Source organism: Cydia strobilella, chromosome 7, assembly GCF_947568885.1.
Source record: "Cydia strobilella chromosome 7, ilCydStro3.1, whole genome shotgun sequence".
Taxonomy (NCBI): domain Eukaryota; kingdom Metazoa; phylum Arthropoda; class Insecta; order Lepidoptera; family Tortricidae; genus Cydia; species Cydia strobilella.
Window position 1 is genome coordinate 3067490 of NC_086047.1, and position 22490 is coordinate 3089979.

At 36.4% G+C, this 22490-nt stretch overlaps 2 protein-coding genes across 10 annotated transcripts in view; one reads left to right on the plus strand and one right to left on the minus strand.

The window, feature by feature from the left end:
* Positions 1–17124, minus strand: part of LOC134742897 (2-oxoglutarate dehydrogenase complex component E1) — a 60593-nt gene extending 43469 nt beyond the window's left edge. For 7 of the 8 annotated variants that reach the window (XR_010127977.1, XM_063676092.1, XM_063676090.1 and 4 more), the window contains exons 1-3: positions 16803–17015; positions 13503–13630; positions 3550–3684 (exon numbers count right to left, since the gene is read on the minus strand). Coding sequence is in view for 7 of the 8 variants with exons in the window: in XM_063676092.1 (XP_063532162.1) it covers positions 3550–3684; positions 13503–13589 (222 nt within the window). In the remaining variant the exon portion in view is untranslated. The other variant, XM_063676087.1, reaches the window with a different exon arrangement.
* A 319-nt stretch (positions 17125–17443) lies between these two features.
* Positions 17444–22490, plus strand: part of LOC134742926 (calcium uptake protein 1 homolog, mitochondrial-like) — a 31481-nt gene continuing 26434 nt past the window's right edge. Inside the window, exons 1-4 of one of the 2 annotated variants that reach the window (XM_063676131.1) lie at positions 17444–17801; positions 18085–18208; positions 19903–20062; positions 21147–21184. In XM_063676131.1, coding sequence (XP_063532201.1) covers positions 17563–17801; positions 18085–18208; positions 19903–20062; positions 21147–21184 — 561 coding nt within the window. In that variant the 5' untranslated portion in view covers positions 17444–17562. Of the gene's footprint in view, positions 17802–18084; positions 18209–18661; positions 18822–19902; positions 20063–21146; positions 21185–22490 lie in introns of both variants that reach the window. The other variant, XM_063676132.1, reaches the window with a different exon arrangement.

Below are 22490 nucleotides of genomic sequence, written 5' to 3' on the forward strand. Positions count from 1 at the left end.
CAACAAGTGGTGATAAATTAAAACACGACCGAAGAGAGTGCTTTTACTCGACACGAGAAATTTCCTACTTTCCGCATAGCATCAATAAGTACTTTTCAATCATATCTAATCTAATGTAAGATCAAGTAACCGTATGTAAAATCAAATGGACTTTGTTCCCACTAATACATTCAGAACATGTAATCATGTTGCAACAATTTGGTCTGCGCAGGATTCATGGAAGTAACTCCTTTATTATTTGCAATGCCGCATGTCTGATCTCGACCAATCTAAGATCCCAGACTAACCGCAGATATGGTGGATCTAATGTCAAGTTATACTGGACAGTATGTTCGAGTTGAAAAGCTGGTGTAAACTGGATCAAGTTAGTGGTGACTCGAGAATTGCCGACGCACGCTTCCGAGTGGATCAAATTACATTTAACATTGACATGATTATTATATGAGGTTGAGTCTGCTTTTTACTCGTAACGGCAAAGCCAGAAGGTAGGGTTATGATTTTAACAGGCTATGTACATACGTGGGTATGTTTGTACTGATCCGATTTAGAATTTAGATGAATACAATGCGAAGAAAACCGTAGTATGGTACTTGTATACTTGTATTCATAATGTTACTAAATGAATTAAAATTCATGATGCATTTAAAGATAAAGATAAAGATTCTTTATTTGCAAGAATACTTAATTCTAAAATACAGATGTTGTTTTGTTAAAATATGGTGTACAGTATTCAGTCGCATAACGACATGCAAATTTTCAAAAAAAAAAATGTTATCTAATAGTATAATTAATAGATTAAAATTCCAATATTAAAATTCATAATAAGTAATTGATTGATTAATTAATAATAAGAACACTTAACTTAAATAAATACATTTTTCAACCATTAATTCTTAGGTACTACTGCAAATTACATTCCAAATATTCCTTAACGCTATAGAAACAGTGCTCTAACAGAAAACTAGTTAGTTTTTTCTTGTATTCCATAGCGTTTAGTTGTTTTATACTGTTGGGCAAATTGTTGTATAGAACTATGCACATATTGTACGCATTCCTCTTATATATATCCAAGTTGCACCGGGGTTGATAAAGTAGATTTTGGTATTGAGTTCTCTGGCTTGAGAAGAATTCAGATCTCATTTTAAACAAATCTGGACGGTTTTTTACAAGTAAACATGCTTTTTTAATATACATGCATGGCAGCGGTAATATTTTTAATTTCTGAAATAGTGGTCGGCAGCTATCAGTTACCCAGGCTCTCATTATTGCACGAACACATTTTTTCTGCAATAGAAATGCTCTTTCGACATCTACCAAATTTCCCCACAGTAATAGCCCATAATTTAGCACTGACGATACCACGCCGTGATAGGCTGTGACAGCTGCCTCAAAGTTGACAGTATATCTTAATTTTCTTAATGCAAAGACGAACCTATCTAATCTACTACACACCGCATTTACATGTTCTTTCCAGTTTAGATGCTGGTCAATGAATAATCCTAAAAATTTAATATTTTCACATTTTGATATAGATAAATTATTGTAATTGATATTTAATTGAATTGGAATACTATTATATGAGTAGAATTGAATAAAAAATGTCTTTGCCATATTGATATTTAAATTATTTTTACATGTCCAATTGTTAATGTCAACCAATGCATTATTTACGATAGTCTCGTATGTATCAACTTTCTCACCCCTTATTAATAAAGTTGTGTGTTAAGCATTACATCTAACTATTACAAATAATCAAATAATCGTTGTGCAGATGCATATATTTCTCTCTTAAAAAATAATATAGTTACATGTAAAAAATCCGCAACTCAGGCTTCGTCAGGTGGCTCCAAATGCAAATCAGCAACATGCTTCGTCCCAAAAATCTCGTCCCGTTTCTCTCTAACATCGCAACAATGTTATTAATTAACCACTTATGTAAGTGTTCATCGCGCTATCATATTAAGGTTTTGGATTGGAGAAATGATTGTTAATTATCTATGTAATTACATAATTTAGATATCACATTGTAATTAATAATTAGCGACTCTGTATATGCCATACGAATAAATAATTACATAATTAACCCTAATACATAAACGATAAAGCTCACTTTTGAACGTGCAAATGCAAGGTGCTATAAGATGGGGTCCCTTTGTTTGACATAATTATTGAAAGTCATAATGTAATGATTGTCATATTGTCATTAGTCATAATTCTGAAACCGTTAACTTTTCAGGATTTACCTCGGGTTATCCTATAGATAGGTTAGGTTAGGTTTGTTTTATGGCAATCCTGAAAAGTTACGCGTTTCTGATAACAACCAAATCATGACTAATGATAATATGACAATCATTACATTATGACTTTCAATAATTATGTCAAACAATAGAGACCCGCTATAAGTTATAGGGATCATAGTCTGGCGACCGTCTGGGTCAGCTGTGGCTAAAGAGATATCGAACTGATCATAATGAATCTTACTCAAATAATATAAGGTCCATGTAAGCATGTATTCGATGAATTTTACCGATTGATTGGTAAAAGGTCGAATGCGACGCGTTTACTCGTAAACCGTAATTTGATAACGTGTCTAGACATAATATACTTACGTGATCAATTAAATAAATTACGTAGATACGTAATTTATTGTTGAAATACATATCGTTCAAAGAACACCAAAACTTAGAATATTCGAGTTTTCCTTCAACTTCAAAATACTAATAATGCGGGCTAACTATCAATTATCAAGAAAATTGCGTGAAATTATTCAGATATTTTCTAACCGATCTTAATCTTTAGTTGCTGTGATAAAGTTTTAACTAGTTCTTATAACAGTTATAAGTATAACTAAAGTGTTATTAAGTCAGCTTAGATTACATTCGGAATATTATTGAAGTGATTTAAGTTATTCTTATTTAATGCGTTTTGTAGATGTGCGACTTTTACAATTGAGGAAAAACTTACAGTTTTCCTGTTGACCACATTCCGAGAAATTACGAATCCTATTTGATAACAAGTAAAACGTTTGAAATGCTAAACTACGAATTATTTTTGTATATGTCGGCGGCCGATCGTAACATCAGGCAGATCATGAAATTCCTAGGCATATCGTGAATCGTGAAAATCATTGTCTCGTTCCCTGAGTCGACGGAGTCCCGCTTCCATTTCGAGACAGTTTACCCTTCCGGCATCTGAAGCAACCTAACGAACCTATCCTCCCTATCTATTAGTTAAGGAGTGTCTTTTCAAAAGGTTTTATTTCTCTATGAAAACCATACAAAAATAAGCCTTGTGTGTCTTTTCACAAGGCTTACTTTTGTAAAAGCCTTTTGAAAAGACAGTCCTCAGTCTACAAGCGGATGAGATAACTAACATTATAGAAAAACAAACCTTATTGTTAAAATAATAAGAGTGTATACTTACGGCAACTCTCGACGTTCGCTGAGCTGAGCTGAACCCGTTAAAGGTTCTGTACAACTCTCCATGTTTACTGTACTCTACTGGTGTACTGTAGAACTGTACGGTACTGTACTTATATACTGTACTTACGGCATGTACGGAATTGGGGTCAGACAGCCACGAGTTGTACATGGTCTCGACGTACGCCGAACTGGATCCGTTGAGGAAGGGCTCTGCCGCCGTGGAACTTTTCAGCCTGTTGGCTTTTACTGTCACAGCGGCGGTCTGGGGGCAAAGGGAATTATAAAATCAGTTTCTGCCGAAAAATCACTTAAAAACGCTTATTTGTGTCGTTTTCAAGCAAAAGATACCACATTGTCGCTTGCCATAAGGACGCTCTGACAGGTTTTTCGTATAAAGATACAAGCAATTTCCGTCCCTATGTTAAGCGACAATGTGGTACCTTTTGATTGAAAACGTCACATAAATTGCAGACTATATACTTCACGCTCCTAAAGAATTGGATTCACTATCCATCTTCTGGCTTCATCATCATCAGCTATAAGTTAGTTAAATCTTCTTAATTTTCACTGCTAAATATGGACCTAAAATCGGGGCTACTGTTATTCTCAAAATCAAAGTTGCCTGACCAGTAATATATGATCACGCGCCATGTTGCGGAACTAATTTTTACATACTATATTGAACTGTCACCCCATACATGAGAATAACAGTGCCCTCTTGACAATGATCATATATTACTGGTCAGGCTTTAAGTGATAGAGAGGGAAGTAGACATAAGTTCGAATTTTGAGGTTCGCGCTTATATTCCTCTTTAAAATTGCAATGTCGGATGACTAAAGTGCATGATCGAACATTGAGGTGATCCTTGGGGGGGGGGGGGGAGGCTGTGAGTAATCTGCAGTGGAAGTCTTACGGTAAATGATGATGATGATGATTATTAAGACTGACAAAACAGTCTCAGGACCTTTTTAAGAGAATGTTTCTAACTATAAAACTCCCGAGAGACTCGGACATCATCATTCGGCGCGAGAGTTATAATAATATTTCCGTGAAATTGCTGAACATGACGTATATAACTGTTTTACATAATAATAGAATAATAATAGTAACACGTTGAATATAGTATGCATTTCTAAAGCCACCATCTTGAATATTCCACGCAGTAATTATAAATACCTATCGTGTTAGTGATAGTGATTATTATTTATTTCTATTGTTATACCGGTAGGGGGAGTCCGGGAGACTTGACCAGGTGGGAGACTAGAACCACTATACAGTAGAACCCGCTTAATACGATCACGTTTAAAACAATTTCCCGCATAATGTGATAAACTGATGTAATTTCAAAAATAAATTAAAACAATGTAAAATAACTGAATAATTTAATATTGTGATAATCTACTCTATTATGTATTATTGTGATAATGATGTGTATGCTGTGTGACGTGTAAGATTATTTAATAATGTTATCAATAAATTTCTCATTCTCATTCTCATTCTCATAATACGCCATTTTCATACATTTTTTCACGGTTAATACGACTCGCGTCCCGTCTAAAATTTATTATTATTATTTACCCACCTTGCATCGTCGTACAGTCGCCATCAGATATATCGGAGCGCCCGAGGTGCTCACAAATATCTGAACACGCCTCTATTGTCAAGGCGTTAGAGTGCGTGTTCAGATATTTTGAGCACCTCGGGCGCTCCGATATATCTGATGGCGACTGTACAATGTTACCAACTTATGTATGCGGGTAAAAACAATTAAGACTAACCATGCCTTCCCTACTAATATTACGCAAGGCGACGCGATTCTGGCGACACCTCCGCCTGCCCGGATAAGTTTGTAGCCCTGACGCTCCTGAACAGGGGGCAACACCTCCAATTTTGTCAAATGCTGAGGCGTTGTCAGTTGTGGCAGACTTAAGGCGTTATGTATCGTCTATCGTACCCATAGACGATACATAAATCGCGAAGACGCGATCCATAAATTAAATTATATTGAAAATCTTGTTATAGTAAATGCATCCAAATCTCTACGTCAAAGTAAAATAAATAATTACTTTAAGTAAAAAAGAAATTATTGTTATGTAATACCAACACAAACAGAATTTATTTATCTCACAAAAATACTACAAATAAATAGGTAAAATTATGTTAAGTTAATGTTGATTTACCTATAATCTTAATAAAAAAATAAATAAATAAATAAATCATTTATTCAGACGAAATAAACCCTATCTTACATTAATTTCTTCTGCCAAACTGCATGACAGTTTGTTGGCAGAGGGGACTCCCTTAAAACAGGTGGGTAGTCTTATCTAATTACATACTAAGTTAAACATAGCCTACTTAGGTACATCTTAGTGTTTACGGTAACTTCAATTTAACTTTGTCTAACAGAAACATTTTTATTTTACGCTTAAACATCCTAAATGACTTACATTTCCTTATATCATACGGTATATCATTATACAATTTGGGGACCAGGTACTTCCTACTTCTTTTTCCATAATAATTATTACCACACGCCGGAAGCTCTAACATTTTTTTACTCATTGCTCTTGTTAATCTAGGGCGATTTATATAGGTTTTAAACTCATCTTTACCGAACTGCTCCAGCGCCAGCAACCTCCCCACCTCCTCATGCACCGGCAACATACGGCATTCCACAAATAATTCTTCATAGTCGCTTTTTTTGCAGCGAGTTTTAGTTTTTTTATCGACTAATAGTTTCATAAAGCGTATTTGTAATGATTTAATCCTGTCTAGATAAGTTTTAAATGTCCTACCATAGCATGCCAGGCCATAAGAAAACAGAGAGTCTGCCAGCGCATAGTATAAGGTAAACATCGTGGCCCTGTCCAATACATATTTTAACTGGTGCAGTTTTACTAGTACAGTTCTTAATTTGTCACATAATTTATTGATATGATTTTTCCAAGAGAAATTGTTATCTATTAATAAGCCCAGATACTTGTACTCTGACACAATCTCGATACTCGCGCACTCACAATTCTGTAGCGCGCTGTGCAGGCACTCGTACGTGTGGCCAATTATGCGCGGCGGCCGACTAGCTTGTCTACTGTACGGGGATCGCACGTGCATACATTTGGTTTTATTTATGTTGATAACAATTCCATTGTCGTGTGCCCACTTAATAATGTTAGTAAAATCTTCTTGCATTTTATTTTCTATTACCGACAAGTCTTTATCCGCATACAGTAGACATGTGTCGTCCGCGTACATATATATGTTGCAGTTATGCACCACGTTACACATATTATTGACATGCATGATATATCCGACGGGACCGAACACGGAGCCGGTGTCTTTGTTGTGTCTTTCGTACATAAGTTCCGAAAAACTCATTGGTACAAAGTACAAGCTGGGGTTTGAACCCGCGACCTCCGGATTGAAAGTCGCACGCCACCAGCGCTTCTCGCACGTCAATGTGAAGTTTAAGTTTCCTATTCAGGTCACAAGATGGCAGCCCCTCCGACACGAAAAAGAGCGTCCACAGAAGAGGCTGCACTTATTAATTGGCTTGAAATAACAATGTCAAGTACAAGTTTCTGGTGTAGATCACAAGGCGACAGGCACTTCAAAGCGCCCGCGCCCGGTTGCTATTAGAGATTAAATTACGCATTACATTAAAAAAAAAGTCCTCAGGCGGTTTAGCTTGCACCATATTTGTCGGCTCTCATTAGTCTCATTAAACCCTTTGGGCCGCTCCTCTGTTAGATTCAAAAAGGGTGTTGTTTAATTTATTTCACCCACGCTTGGCTATCTTTCCATTTCGGGCTTTGTACGTGGAAGGTTTTAGCTGGTGGGTTTCGGGACTTCAGTCGGGTGTTTTTGAGGCTATCTAGGTATTTATGGATAGGTAGCAGTGTGTTACCGGACATTTTATGATAGTGATAACAAAATCATGAATCTTTACGTGTAGCATTCCAGGCAGACGGATAAACGGATTACGCATACTTAGCGGACATAAGTGGTAAGGCGCGTATTTTTTACATATTCATGTGACCAGCTGACGGTCTTTCCACCGCGATACAACCGGCTGACTATTTTTTTAATTCATGATAGCATCTAAACTATCATCTGACAAAGTATCAGCCGGGAGGCGATAACTGGCGATATATTCTCCTGGCCCGCGGTCTATGAATCGAAAATGTAATTCTGATATTATTAGATTTATATCAAATGGTTGGAGAGCCGGCAGTAAAGTTTCGAACCAACGTGATACCGCGATGAGATGCACAATGGTTTCCCATAAAAGTGATGCTAAGTCCGAATTTGATAGTCTGCCACGGCGGAACTGGCCGAAAGTACAAAAAAGATAGCCACTTCCGGTGCGAAAAAGGGGGGGTCATTTAACCTATCTGATACTGCAATAATAGCTATGGCATCAGTTAGAAATTTACTGGTAGATACAGAAAAGCGAAATCTGCCAGTATGATTCCTGCCGGAAGTGCTTGGCATACGCTCTCAAAGGTGACCATCGGGACCCCTAAATTAACCCATCTGATACCAGCATGAAACCAATTCCAGTCGGTAGATATGAACCTTCTATTCAGGAATATATAAGTCTGCCAGGGCGTTTTCAGCCGAAACACCTTGACATACGAGATTTTGTGGCGCAACATCCGTGGTACCCGTATTTCGGAATTGTACATATTACGGACATTTCAAATACTGCAGGATTATTCATTTATTACTCTATGCTTATATTTGTATATTATTACGTTATTAATAACATATATTTCAAATTTATTAATATACACAATATAATTTGGGCATTAATTTAATACTTGCTTACGGCTTTGTACTTCTTTGTTTGCCTTATAAAGGTGCTAACAAATTAGCTACCGATATCTTTATAGTTGATAGTACACGGCTCCTGAAGTATATGTAAGTATGAAACATTATAGGTTTTATGATGTTATTTTGAGAACATTGGAAAACAAATTTGCTTTGTAAAAAAACTCTGTTAATGAGATAATTAAAAGAGAAATCATTGAACAGATTCTAAAACCTCTTTTAAATATAAAACGTAACTGGCCACTTCACGTTGATAAATCAAATGACACGTTGACAATGACATTTAAGACAAACAAGCAGTTAAATACATGATGATATTTTTTAGATATAATTATAGTTTATTTATTTTGTTCGGTAAATAAAATAAAAAATTATGAGAAAATTTCTTAATTTCTGTTAAAAGTTAATTGTTCTAGTGTAAAGTACCATCTCGTAAAATTTCTGTAGCTAATTTGTTAGCACCTTATATATAAATAATAAAATAATTTTAAATTACAATATCCTTTATTTACCAAAATGAACAAAATTATTATTATTACATACTTATTGTAAACGGGTGTGAAAAGACAGGATTTTCAACGTTAAGGACGATTTTTACCAATAATCCAAATATGAGCATTTTACATCATTTTTAGGGTTCCGTACCCAAAGGGTAAAGAAGGGACCCTATTACTAAGACTCCGCTGTCCGTCTGTCCATCCGTTCCGTCTGTCACCAGGCTGTATCTCATGAACCGTGATAGCTAGACAGTTGAAATTTTCACAGATGGTGTATTTCTGTTGTTATTTATAAATATTGGGAGTATAATGGGTACTAGGCGAGGATATACATGCATACTTATATAACACTTACACACAACATACTTATATAGATAAATATATACTTAAATACATAGATAACAACCATGACTCAGGAATAAATATATGTTTTCATCACACAAATATATGCCCTTATCGGAATTCGAACCCAAGACCATCGGCTTTGCAGGCAGTAAGTAGGCCAGACCGGTCGTCAATAGATTAGTTATCTCAATTTGTAGTGTTATAAAACAACACCCTGAATGTTAAACTACGTCATTTTTGCGACAATGTCAAGAAATGTAGGGGAGAGTTGGGAATGACGGTATACTTAATGTTTCAAGTACAATAAAACTAAAAATGTTATTCTTTTTAAGTTTTTGTTATTTTTATTATTATCTTTGGTAATCAGTCTTTCATAATCAACACTTACTAGGAACTCTCTAGTTAGATAATTAAATTAAAAATAAATTAAAATGGCCAAAAGTGCCTACTTTCCATCTTGCCCCCCAGGTATGGTAAGATGGGGGAACCCCTACCGGACAAGATAAGAATGATTCATAGAAATATTATATTTAGGGCCTAAACAAAACTTCAATTTTTGGATATTGGGTCCATCGTCTAATACCTTCTCACGAACTGTTTTACTTTTATTTCTTAAGTCGTCTGAGAGACAGAAAATGTGTTTCCACCGCTTTTTTCTTGGCCTCTAACCACTCTCCTCTATTTGACTTTCTTTTATACTTTTTCACCGCTCTACAAGAGAAGAATAAATAAATTCAAATCCGCAATTCTTCATCAGTTTATCACTTTAAAACTACGGCCGTCAACCCTATCTTGCCCCATGTGCCTAATGAAATTCGAAAGTAAAAAAAAAACCGTACTTGAAACCAAACAAGTCCTTAGCTGTTGGCGTGATTGCTGGGCCATAGGAATAAATTAACAGTATATATGTGCTGGTGATAATAAGGAAACAAACGCAAACCAAATAAAACACAAAAACCGGCCAAGTGCGAGTCGCGTTCCGTACCATAATACCATTACGCAAAAAACGGCAAAAAGTCATGTTTGTTGTATGGGAACCCCACTTAAATATTTATTTTATTATGTTTTTAGAATCATTTATACATCAATTGTGCATTACAGGTAATGAATACAGGTGTTATAAACAATTACTAGTTATAGTTTGTTGTTATAGCGGCAACAGAAATACATCATCTGTGAAAATGTCATCTGTCTAACTATCACGGTTGATGAGATACAGGCTGGTGACAGACGGACAGACAGACAGACAGCGGAGTCTTAGTTATAGGGTCCCGTTTTTACCCTTTGGGTACGGAACCCTAGAAATAACAAGGAATATGGCAAAAACAGTTTTGTTGCAAATAAATAATTAACGACACCATTTGTCTAGCCGGTCACTGTGCGAACTGATTGCCATGATGGCGACGCATCGTCATGCACTAACGGGATTCTGATGGTTGGTCAGTCGTGTCGCCATATAAAGCCGCTACCCCGTCTTACTCGTCTTGCCCCTCTCTCCCCTACATAAGATAGTGATTAGACATACCAAATAGGTGAAAAAACGCCTCAAGCGTAAAAGAAACCACCAAAAATCATTTTATGTCGCATTTCAAGCCTGATTTAGTTATGAATACTAATACCCCCTTATTCTTAAAACTTTACGAGCCTTAATTAGTTAAATTATGTTTTATCCTTTTCTTACAAATACATAAGTCAAAATGACAGACAAAGACAAACGATTCATATAGCTAATTCAATGACTATCATCAATCATATTAATCACATTATTTAATTTATTTTAACTTAATTTATTATAAATATATGTTATTAATAACGTAATAATATACAAATATAAGCATAGAGTAATAAATTAATAAGCCTGCAGTATTTGAAATGTCCGTAATATGTACAATTCCGAAATACGGGTACCACGGATGTTGCGCCACAAAATCTCGTATGTCAAGGTGTTTCGGCTGAAAACGCCCTGGCAGACTTATATATTCCTGAATAGAAGGTTCATATCTACCGACTGGAATTGGTTTCATGCTGGTATCAGATGGGTTAATTTAGGGGTCCCGATGGTCACCTTTGAGAGCGTATGCCAAGCACTTCCGGCAGGAATCATACTGGCAGATTTCGCTTTTCTGTATCTACCAGTAAATTTCTAATTGATGCCATAGCTATTATTGCAGTATCAGATGGGTTAAATGACCCCCCCTTTTTCGCACCGGAAGTGGCTATCTTTTTTGTACTTTCGGCCAGTTCCGCCGTGGCAGACTATCAAATTCGGACTTAGCATCACTTTTATGGGAAACCATTGTGCATCTCATCGCGGTATCACGTTGGTTCGAAACTTTACTGCCGGCTCTTCTACCAAAATAAAAGAACAAACTTGACGTAAAATATGAAAGTTGGTTAAAAATTGTTTATAACACATAATTTCATGGTCTTCATCATCAGTTCTCCTCCATCAAATGGTACTTTACGAAAGCAAATAAATACCCTATATAAAAAATACCCTCATCAGATATGTCTGCCAATATTTAATATTTGACGATTTTTCTCGTTTTGTCTAGGATCTCAACATCAGTGCACAACAACAGTAGGTGCCTGGCATAATTTCAGATAAATAAACTGTGAAATTCCAAAGCCGTCATTGAATAATCGGGTAACTTTACCTACATAAGAAAGAACGAATTAAAAACTTTTACGAATTAAGAAAAACAAGCGATTGCATCATTAGAAAATGAAAACCAGTCAACATTATCATTCATACATTTTTAAGAAGTGGCAAAATATATAAAGCCAAGATTGATATGTCGCGGACTTTGCCGGCTGTCAGATAAGTGATAAATATTATCATGTCGCTATCGCGCTGGAGGCTCGTCCAGTCGCAGGGTGTAAACATAACATAGACGGTTCAAAACAAAACCATGGTAGACATTTGATAAGAGTATATGGGAGGACAAACCTCTTGAGTCTTGATAGATAAAGACTGCTGGGTTTCATTTGTTTATTTTTCAAGTAGATGAACCATGGGGTTATCATTTAATCCGGACCTTTTCGATATTTACCCGATTTCTCAGCCATCCGTTTCAATTTTTTTTTTGTTTTTATGTACGTTACGGTATCCGATTTGTCGAAGACATCTATTTGCAAAATAAATATTTTGTTTCAGTTTCACAGTTCGACATCATGTCAGTCTGATAATGGGATCCTAGATAAATCGAGGGAATAGTTCAAATATTGATGTATTCAATAGTATAATTTATAATGCAAGTTATTTCATTCACCACATTGGTGACAAGCATGTAAGGTACAGCCCACCCGATGGTAAGCGTATATCAAGTTCAGAAAAGCGTTGCTGATTCTTTCAAGTTGTTGGCGTGATTACCAGTTGTTTTTCTCTCTTGTTACTTTATTAACAGTTTTAACGTGTAAAAAAGCTAAACCAGTTTAGGCGTGTAAATACAAATGGTGTTATAGTGAAATATCTTGTTGTCTTCGCTATTGTTCATCATTGTAACAATGTCGTTCAGGATATATGTATAACTTTTTCGTCATTTAAATTGATTACCGAATGATAATCTTATCTTATCACCGTCTATCTTAGTCTGTCTTTCTCAACTACAAGATTGCCCCTACTTATTATTTTATAGCATCTTTGCCGACAGAAAAATAGTGATTAGGTATTAATTAAAATAGTTACGGAATATTTCGTAGTGCTCAAGTCACTCACGTTGACACTCGACATATGTTGGACATGTGAGTGGGAACATACGTCGTGGTAAAATACGATGTACAACTTCCTTAACTGACCTGACCATCGGTTTTTGCAAGAAGGTTTATGAATTGTCAGTTAACAGTGTACTTATTTTTAAGTTTTGAGCGCCATGTGAAATACTTAATAGTCACAAGGTTGTCTTATTAATGGTTGTACCAGAAATGCTTAAAAGTTGACATTGGCATTGAACCGGTGAAGTGGCAATAACTTATAAAAATGTTAAAAAGGTGAACAATTATTTTACGTCTGAGTTTGGATTCTCCAAAAAAAAAACTATTTTAGAGTTATGACCTACTAATCTAGCCTAGCCATTTGTTACGAAATTGACGTATATTTGGCCGTAGGATTAACCACGTTATTAACCTTTTGAACGTTTTAGATCATAAACAAAAACGTCACTGACACGAGTGACACGCCAAGGTAACGGACGCAAGCAAGCGAAAGTAAACTTTACTTGAAAGTGTCAAGGTTACTTTGACAGCGTCTGCCAGCCATAACACCTATAGTGGTCAAAAAATCTCAAAATTCGTGACGTAATTAATGGATGAACCCTAATAATGATTGTCAAAACTATCCCACCTTCAAAGTTAGCCCAATTCACCTTTACCGGTGAATATGAGGGTATATATAAATAAAATTCTCACCTGTGGTTTGTTGAGGAGCCATGATGCAAATCTCTCTGTGTTGCCAACTTTGTTGGAGATATTAAAAACTACCCTTGCGCGATGCATGGCTGTGCTATGCCTGGCTCCTTACTGGTGAAGTGTCAGGTCTGCAGACAAATTTACATTGTATTAAAAAAAGTAAATAAACAAATGTGGGTGGTGGTTACTATCTCACTTAAAGGCGCTTGCTAATTTAAAGTTGCAGAAACCTGCCATATAACAATATAACAATAGGCATAGTTAATTTGACCACTTCAAACTAAAAACGGATAAAGAATTAGTTGATCAGTATAAATTCAAATTCAGAGGGCCTACCACGAAAACCGAATTTCGCAAATTGCGGGGATCTTTCTCTTTTACTCCAATGAAGGCGTAATTAGAGCGACAGAGAAAAATGCCCGCAATTTCGAATTTCGCGGTTATAGCCCAGTTTAGAAGTTTCAGTTTCACACACAAACTCTATACTATCTCCTTTATAAGGGGGCTTAAACAGCACAGCATGTATGTATTCCATACAGCAGATGCTTTTTTTACAAAAATAGTTATATGTTTTTACGGTATTTGTAACTACCTACAGTACTGGCCAACAGTATTATTGGCCTGGCTGGCCAGTACTGTAGGTAGTTACAAATACCGTAAAAACATGAAGGTGATATATATCACCTCAGCACGCTATCTACATAAACATAATATTTCGCAAGTAGCGAATTAAAAATAAAACCTATTAGTTGCAGCTTCGTATCCCTGCCTTTCAAAGGTCATAACAAGGAAAAAAAAGGGTAGGCGAGAAATGTTCATGGTAAGTTTATTAGCTGTTCTAGCTATTTTAAGTAATATTTTTAGCATGTTTGTATACTTAGAAGTATAATAAAACCAAAAATTATCAGTTTTATGAAGTTTTTATAGAAATCTTAGAAATTTAGTGGATGATAACGTCGATAACTAACATACCGATTTCTCAAACTCCTTTGTCAACGGTGTGTGAATAAAATGGTATTTGGTATTGATTCTGAACTGGACTTATTTAAATTAGGGATTGTTGAATTTGGTATGAAAATAGCTTGAGTCCCAAGGAAGGACATAGGTTAGGTTTATCAAGAAAATAATCATTATGCGCGGTCGAAGCTACAAAACCAACTAAAAATTATTTTTACTCAATAATGCAGTGGACATAAACTAGCTCATAGGTGGACGGAAACTATAATAACACTACTTTTGCCAAGGTCAAGTAATATTAACCTAAAATAGACAATATGAGCAACACAAACACATAATTATACATTTAAGTAAGTGTACTTTAAGATTTTTTTTTTCGCATTTCAAAGTTGGAAACTCCTATAATTGGACGAAATGTAACGCACCTACCCTATTATTGGCCGGTACTGTATGTAAAGGCTGTTTATTATTGTAGTAGCAGATCATCTTTATTTCCATAAGTTCAGATCTTGATTTGTATTCATAGGTACTTGTCATTGTCATTTAACATTATTGTATATGCATTTACTGCATAGACATAGTGTATTCAAGTAGTTATAGACATGAAACTGAGCAACCAGGGGTAAGAGAAAGACATATTCATGTATTGACAGTTTCATGTATGGCAGCATAATCCTTTTTCTCTTTCACTCTTATAAATTTCGGTATTTCGCCATCGCCTCCTTGCTATGATGCCATAACCTGACCATGATAAAATGGCCGGTTAGTGATAAAAACAAAGCATGGCACAATTTTCTCTTTCCTCTTATAGGAATCGCAATAAAACTATCTTTCTCTATCAAAGAGTATCAGGCCCTTGATTTACTGTGTGAACTAAACAATAGATAAAAAGTACTCATATTAATGTCAAGGTAAATCAATAAACAGTATGAAACGTAAAAGTAATAATAAAACCTGTATTTAGGGCACCTTGGTCACAATGCCAAACTGGCAAGTGTCTAAAGTTTATGTAATAACTACTAACTAAATATCTATCAGGTTTTTAATTACATGAACAATAGTAAATAATCTATTTATTGACAGATTTGAGATCGGACATAGACATTATTTTATACATTTCGTCTTGGCACAGACTCAAAATGTGCAGCCACTATTTCTGGTGTCTATGTGAATTTGGTCTAAATATAGTTTAAGTGCACGGGAGAAACTATTAGAGTACAGTTCGATGGTAAATAATGAGCTATTGTTTTAATTAATAACTTCTAATTTAGTGCTAAATTGCACTCAATTTTTGATAATTTTTTGATATCATCATTAATGTTCATAATAAATAAATGCAGAAATATTTCAATAAAAACTTGTATACCCATTAAAACTAATAACTACAGATTGATGAAACATAAATACCATATATGTTGCTTAACTTCAAACTCAGGTAAATTCATTCGACCCTCTCTCAGCAAATAACTACCCTATTACCTTTTCTTAATACCAAAATCGCATAATCTGACATTTACCCGAGTTTTAAGTTAAGCAACTCATATAAAAAAATTGATTTCCTACAGGGATCTCAATAAAATTAGGAGTTGAATTTATCGTTTTAGTGGCTATAAATATGGCAATTGGTAAACAAGTACTCCAGAATTAATTTGCTTTAATTAAGTAATTAAAAATAATCCATTAAAAACATAATATACTCATGGACAAAAGAGGAATGCAAAAAAAGGTTTAATTACTGGATTACAGCACCTATAGTAATTTCAAAATTAGTAATTATACTTTTTTTTGCATTCCTCTAAATTTGTCTATAAGTGTAGTTTCAATCTGTTTTTGGTAATTGTGCAGATCAGATCAGCAGCACATCTTTAAAAGGAACTAGAGGACATAAATAGATAAAATAACATAAGCAACATTATTTAGGTCATGGGTTGACTCATGGGGTCATGGGAATCCCCCATGATTATTATAAGATCTGCACAATTTTTATGCTAAAATTGGGATAGATTTAAGACAGTACTATCAAGTACAGTATTTAGAGATCCGTTAGATTGTTTACATCTTATATTTAAAACAAAATTTGCATTTGCATCTATAACATATTGTTTAATTTAGAAAGTAACCTTGATAGTTACGCATATTAAAACAAGTCTCTTTAATTACTTTTTTTATCTCTAAACTACAATGTAGTGTTGAATTATTTATTATCAGATAAGTAACATTTTAGCAACAAATCTGGACAAAACACGTAAAACTGATTCGAATTCGCACGAAACAAATGCGTTATAATTTAAATAAAATGTATTTAAATACTGTAACTATGACAAAAGTTTTAAAAATACGTACCTGATGTGGTATGAACCGTCAACCGTTTATAATTGTATGAAAATTTAAATAAAATTAATGTGATCAATACTGAAGTCCCGTGATTCAAGGTTATGTAATCCGCTCCTCTGCGACGAAATTATAGCACACAAATTCACACACAAAATATATTACTCCGCATGGCACTGTTGAAACGTGGTTCTATTATTTTACTTATTTTTTATCTTTATCGATATTTACCTTTGACACTATTCGAAAGTGGATCTTGCAAAGCAAGCGTAGTCAATTTTTTGATTTCAAAGAACAACCACAGATAAGACTACTACGATCACACTATGGCAGGTTCAAACGTTCAATCAACTTCTTGCGAATTTACGTTTGGTTTCTTTTTCTTTCTGGTTTACAAGCGTTCAAAATAAGATTCTATTTTTAAAATTAACGATAAACTACACAATTAACGACTACCCTATTTGCATTATTTTACCAATATGTACGTTAAGTATTTCTGAGAAGTCGCTCAGAAATGAATGTGAAACAGTAATTTTTATTACATCTTTAATGTTGGCAATCCTGAAAGATTTTACACGTGTCACGTCTTTCTCTATCTGTTGCAAGTCAGCTGACAGTTATTTTGACACTGACAGTTCAAAATAAAATAAATATCTGTGGCCTGATGGCCTCATAAAATTTGAGGACATTTTTCTCCATTAACTAATATAAATAGACGGCAATAATTAGTGGAGCTGTGTAAAATTTCACCTGACTATCTACTTTGGCCACCATGTACAGCATATCGTCTTATCTCCTCAAATTGCCAAAGGATTTGGCTACATTGCGTCGAATCACATTGATCACCGAGGCAGCCAAACCTTTGCTTGCTTCGAATTCGCATAATTTGGTTCGTGAATATCACGACTACAAGAAAACTGATAATAAAGAAAGCCTGCGTCAAAGGTCGTATAGATATTTAAGTTATTCCTTGTTGTTTGGTGCTGCTACATACACATCATATAAACTCTGGTAAGTGACACTGACAATAATATTTAGATATAAAGCTGCTCATGTTTTTTTAGGGTTCTGTACCCAAAGGGTAAAAACTGGACCCTGTTACTAAGATTCCTCTGTCCGTCTGTCTGTCACCAGGCTGTATCTCATGAATTGTGATACTTTGAACTTTTCACAGATGATGTATTTCTGTTGCCGCTATAACAAAAACACATTGCGAGTTAAATAAAAGCTTGTAATGAAAGAGAAATGATTGGTATTGTTTAAAGTTTTCGTCACAATTTTTTTTTTGTTTTAGGATACGGTTCCAAGTGTTTCCCTCAATAACCGCCGCAGAGCAGCTAGTTGAATCAGACAACGAAGATGCGGATATCAAAAAGAAAAGGTATAGGAAGGAAAAAATTGGATTCAGAGATAGGAAGGTATGTACTAACTGCAACACATTTATCTGTTATATTTGATTTATTTCTTTTAAGTGGGCCATTTTTTATTTTTTTGCCAGTTTTTTTAATAAAAATTGGTAGGTTTGAAAAGCTCATTCTGGTCGGAATTAACACCAAATTCTAGAACATAAAAATGTATTTAAATTCCCATTGAGTTACGTACACTACATAGGTTTACATAACTCAGTGGATGATTTTGTAGGACATACGGTGAAGTTGCGCTTATGTTGAACAGAATCTTTATTAAGCGCACTTTTTAGAGTTCTTGACTCTATCTATCCACCAAATTTTATCAAAGTTTGAGAAAAATGAACAAAAGGCAATAAAATAGAACATAGCCCCATTAGGTTTACTATATAATTTTTAATTTTTGTTAAACTGCATTGTATTTATTTTCATTATGTTTGAATATTTATTTTCTATTTGCTACAGATTATTGAATATGAGAACAGAATGAGGTCATACTCTACACCTGACAAAATTTTCCGATACTTTGCCACTGTCAAATTAACAGTTGGTGACAGCACGGAAGTTTACATGACTCCTGATGACTTTTTACGAGCTATCACGCCTGGCATGAAACAACCTGACGGTATTTTTTTTTGCTTTTATTTTTTGGTTTCTGATATTCGTTTTTACTAAAATGGCAGCTTTGTGGGTGGTTAGTGATCCTTTTTTTTATATTACTTTTATTTGAAAAAGCCTACTTTAAATTTTAAATCTATATCAAACACTGAATACAGTGATATAAGATTAAGTTTAGCCTATGTAAGTACAGTCACCATCAGATATATCGGAGCGGCCAAGGCGCTCACAAATATCTGAACACGCCTCTATTGTCAACGCGTTAAGTGCGTGTTCAGATATTTTCGAGCACCTTGGCCGCTTCGTTATATCTGATGGCGACTATATAAAAGCAAAAACAGGTGTTTTGTTAAGTGAACGAAAATTTACTTTGAACGAAAAGACGAATGCATGATGTATGTATTTATGTATAACTGGCTGTTCGATATGCTATGCAGTGTTTATACCCAATTTATACAGGAAATGTTAAGGACAAGGTTTCAATGCTAAACCAACCCTGTTAACCATGTAACGTGAAACGCGAGTGCTCGCGTGGGTAGCAATTTTCCGCCCATACTTAACATGATTAAAATTGTGGATAAATCAATTGTAACCATGGGGTAATATAAATCAAAAACTAACATTTGTGATAGTTTTACAGTAAATCGATTTTTCCCTGTACTTGTAGTGTAAGACGATATTACTTGCCAAATTTCATAGTTCTAGGTCAACGGGAAGTACCCTATAAATTTCGATTCCCTTGAGAATGTCGAAATATACGTTTTTTGCAGCATATACGGCCGTAGACTGTAGACCTGAGTATATGGTTTTAATTTCAACTCGATACATTCCCGAGAATAAGGGTTTTGACAGACAGACGGACGGACTTTGTTATCCAACAAAGTGATCCTATAAGGCTTCCGATTTTTCCTTTTGAGATACGGAACCCTAAAAATGACCTAGACAAATGTACCGAGTAATCACAGTTTTTTCGCCACAGGCGGCAAAATTCTCATAGCGCGAGTACTTACCCTAGGTTTACAAAAGCTAATTTCCTCAAGTCTTTAAGACACCGCATTCTTTTTCTGCCCCGGACGCTGCCACCCCAGATAATTGAGTACGAAAACCGCATGCGCCAGTATTCCACCCCGGACAAGGTATTCCGTTACTTTGCCACCGTTCAGGCGTCACACCACGATCAGCATGAGGTGTTTATGACTCCTGATGATTTCCTGAGATCCATGACGCCTGGTGTCAAACAGCCTGATGGTAAGAGAACTAACGCTGCGTCTTACGTAAGCGAACATTCGCGAACCCGAAGCGGCGCGGCGGGCCCACGGCGTTCGCGTTCGCGACGAGATCGCCCACGTAGGACAATTCTATAGGTATCAAATGATTGATTCACCCCGCGCCGCGTCGCTTCGCTTTGCGTTCGCGTGTCGTTCGCCTACGTATAGTACGCTGCGTAAGTAAACAACCTTTTAAACGTCATTTTTGCCGTATCCTCCTAAGTCCCAGTTTTTTTTAAACGTCATAGTCCTAGAGGCCTCTTGTTCATTTTTGCACATAATAAATATTTGCTGTCAGTCCTGAACAGACTATTTACAACTCTATGGACTGTCACAATACTCCGCACGAGCATTTAAATTTGAAAGCGGTGGGCATCTAAACATTTTTTACCGAATTATAAACTGAAATAAATGTCATATACTAAGAAAAAATGACCAAGGCCTCCAGTGCCCCAGGCTGGAATCGAACCAGCGTCCTCTGCTATCGCGGCAGGTGCCTGTGCCATTCGGCCACTGGGCCGCAGCGGCATAGGTCGAAATTTTCCAAGTATATGCACTTGTTACTGAAGGCTAAGGCGCCGCCTGCCACCTGCACCTGCCGCGATAGCAGAGCACGCTGGTTCGATTCCAGCCTGGGGCACTGGAGGCCTTGGTCATTTTTTCTTAGTATATGACATTTATTTCAGTTTATAATTTATATAGTAGTGTTTCTACTTAAAATAAATACAAATTAAAGTATTTTCTGTAAATAATTTAATTTGTTCTAATACTTCTAACAGTATTTTGTACCGAAATATGTACTATCGGTGTTGATTACTATAGTAACTTACTTAATGCTGGGACTGAAGGGTGAATTTTATTATCTACAAAATTTGGTACCGCAGGACTTAGGAGGGTATAATAATATCTCCGAAACGTCGGAGCTAATTCTTAAAACTTACGAGAACTTACTCGTAAATACGCGATTAAGTCTCGTTTTACAATTTAATAATGTGTAGAAATCGTGAATGTTTAAATCAGTGTTGTCCTAGATATACCTATATCGTTTTACTTTTTATTCGCAGGGTTGGGACTTGATCAATATCGGAGATACGACCCTAAGGTGAGTTAATAAAAATATGTTTGTTGGTTTATATGACAGTAAATAAATATAACTATACTTGTGCTTTTCCAACAAGACGAGGGATATATTTAAAAATATTTATTTAGGTATCCTTGCCTCCCGCTTGAACCACATATGAGATAACACCCTTGTAACTCAGCCCTAATTAAGGGAATTTATCAACTTGCAGCGCCATCTATCGCGCCACTCAAGTACTAATGTCGCCCGGTTGCTAGCGCTCGGCTGCTTTCTCGTCAGTACGCTTTTGTAACTCAGCCGAGCAACACGTTTACAAAGCAAGTTTTTTTTTTTAAACAAGATCGAGAAATTTCAAATCGTGAAAATGTTTTGAATACCTTCGACTTCGTGACATTCCGCTCGGTGCCCGTGGCCCAGCGACGAGACGCAGTGACCTTCCTATAGGCACCGTCATAAAAAATACACGGGTAAGTACTTATGCCTCATGGCGTCGTCCTGTGGGACGTGGAAGAATTTTGAATACCTACGACTTCGTGAAATTCCGCTCGGTGCCCATGGCCCAGCGACGAGACGCAGTGACCTTACTACAGGCACCGTCACAAAAAGTACACGGGTACTTATGCCTCATGGTTTCGTCCTCTGGGATGACAAGCGTCGTCCCGTGAGACGACATGGCGTCGTCCCGTGAGACGACATGGTGTCGTCTCGTGAGACGACATGGTGTCGTCCCGTGAGACGACATGGCGTCGTCCCGTGAGACGACATGACGTCGCCCCGTGAGACGACAAGCGTCGTCCCGTGAGACGACATGGCATCCCTGACATTCATCATTCCGATGACATTCCGCTCGGTGCCCGTGGCCCAGCGACGAGACGCAGTGACCTTACTACAGGCACCGTCATAAAAAGTACACTGGTACTTATGCCTCTGGGACGACAAGCGTCGTCCCGTGAGACGACATGGCGTCGTCCCGTGAGACGACATGGCGTCTTCCCGTGAGACGACATGGAGTCGTCCCGTGAGACGACATGGCGTCGTCCCGTGAGACGACATGGCGTCGTCCCGTGAGACGACATGGCGTCGTCCCGTGAGACGACAAAGCGTCGTCCCGTGAGACGACATGGCGTCGTCTCGTGAGACGACTTGGCATCCCTGTGGAACGCCAAGCGTCGTCCGGTAAAACGACAAGGCGTCGTCCTGATGAGTTACGTCATCCTGTGGAAAGATATCGCGTCATCCCGTGGTATCGTCCCGTGAGAAGATATTGCGTCGCCCCGTAGAACTACATTCCGTTGTTCGATAAGACGACATTTTGTCGTATCGTGAG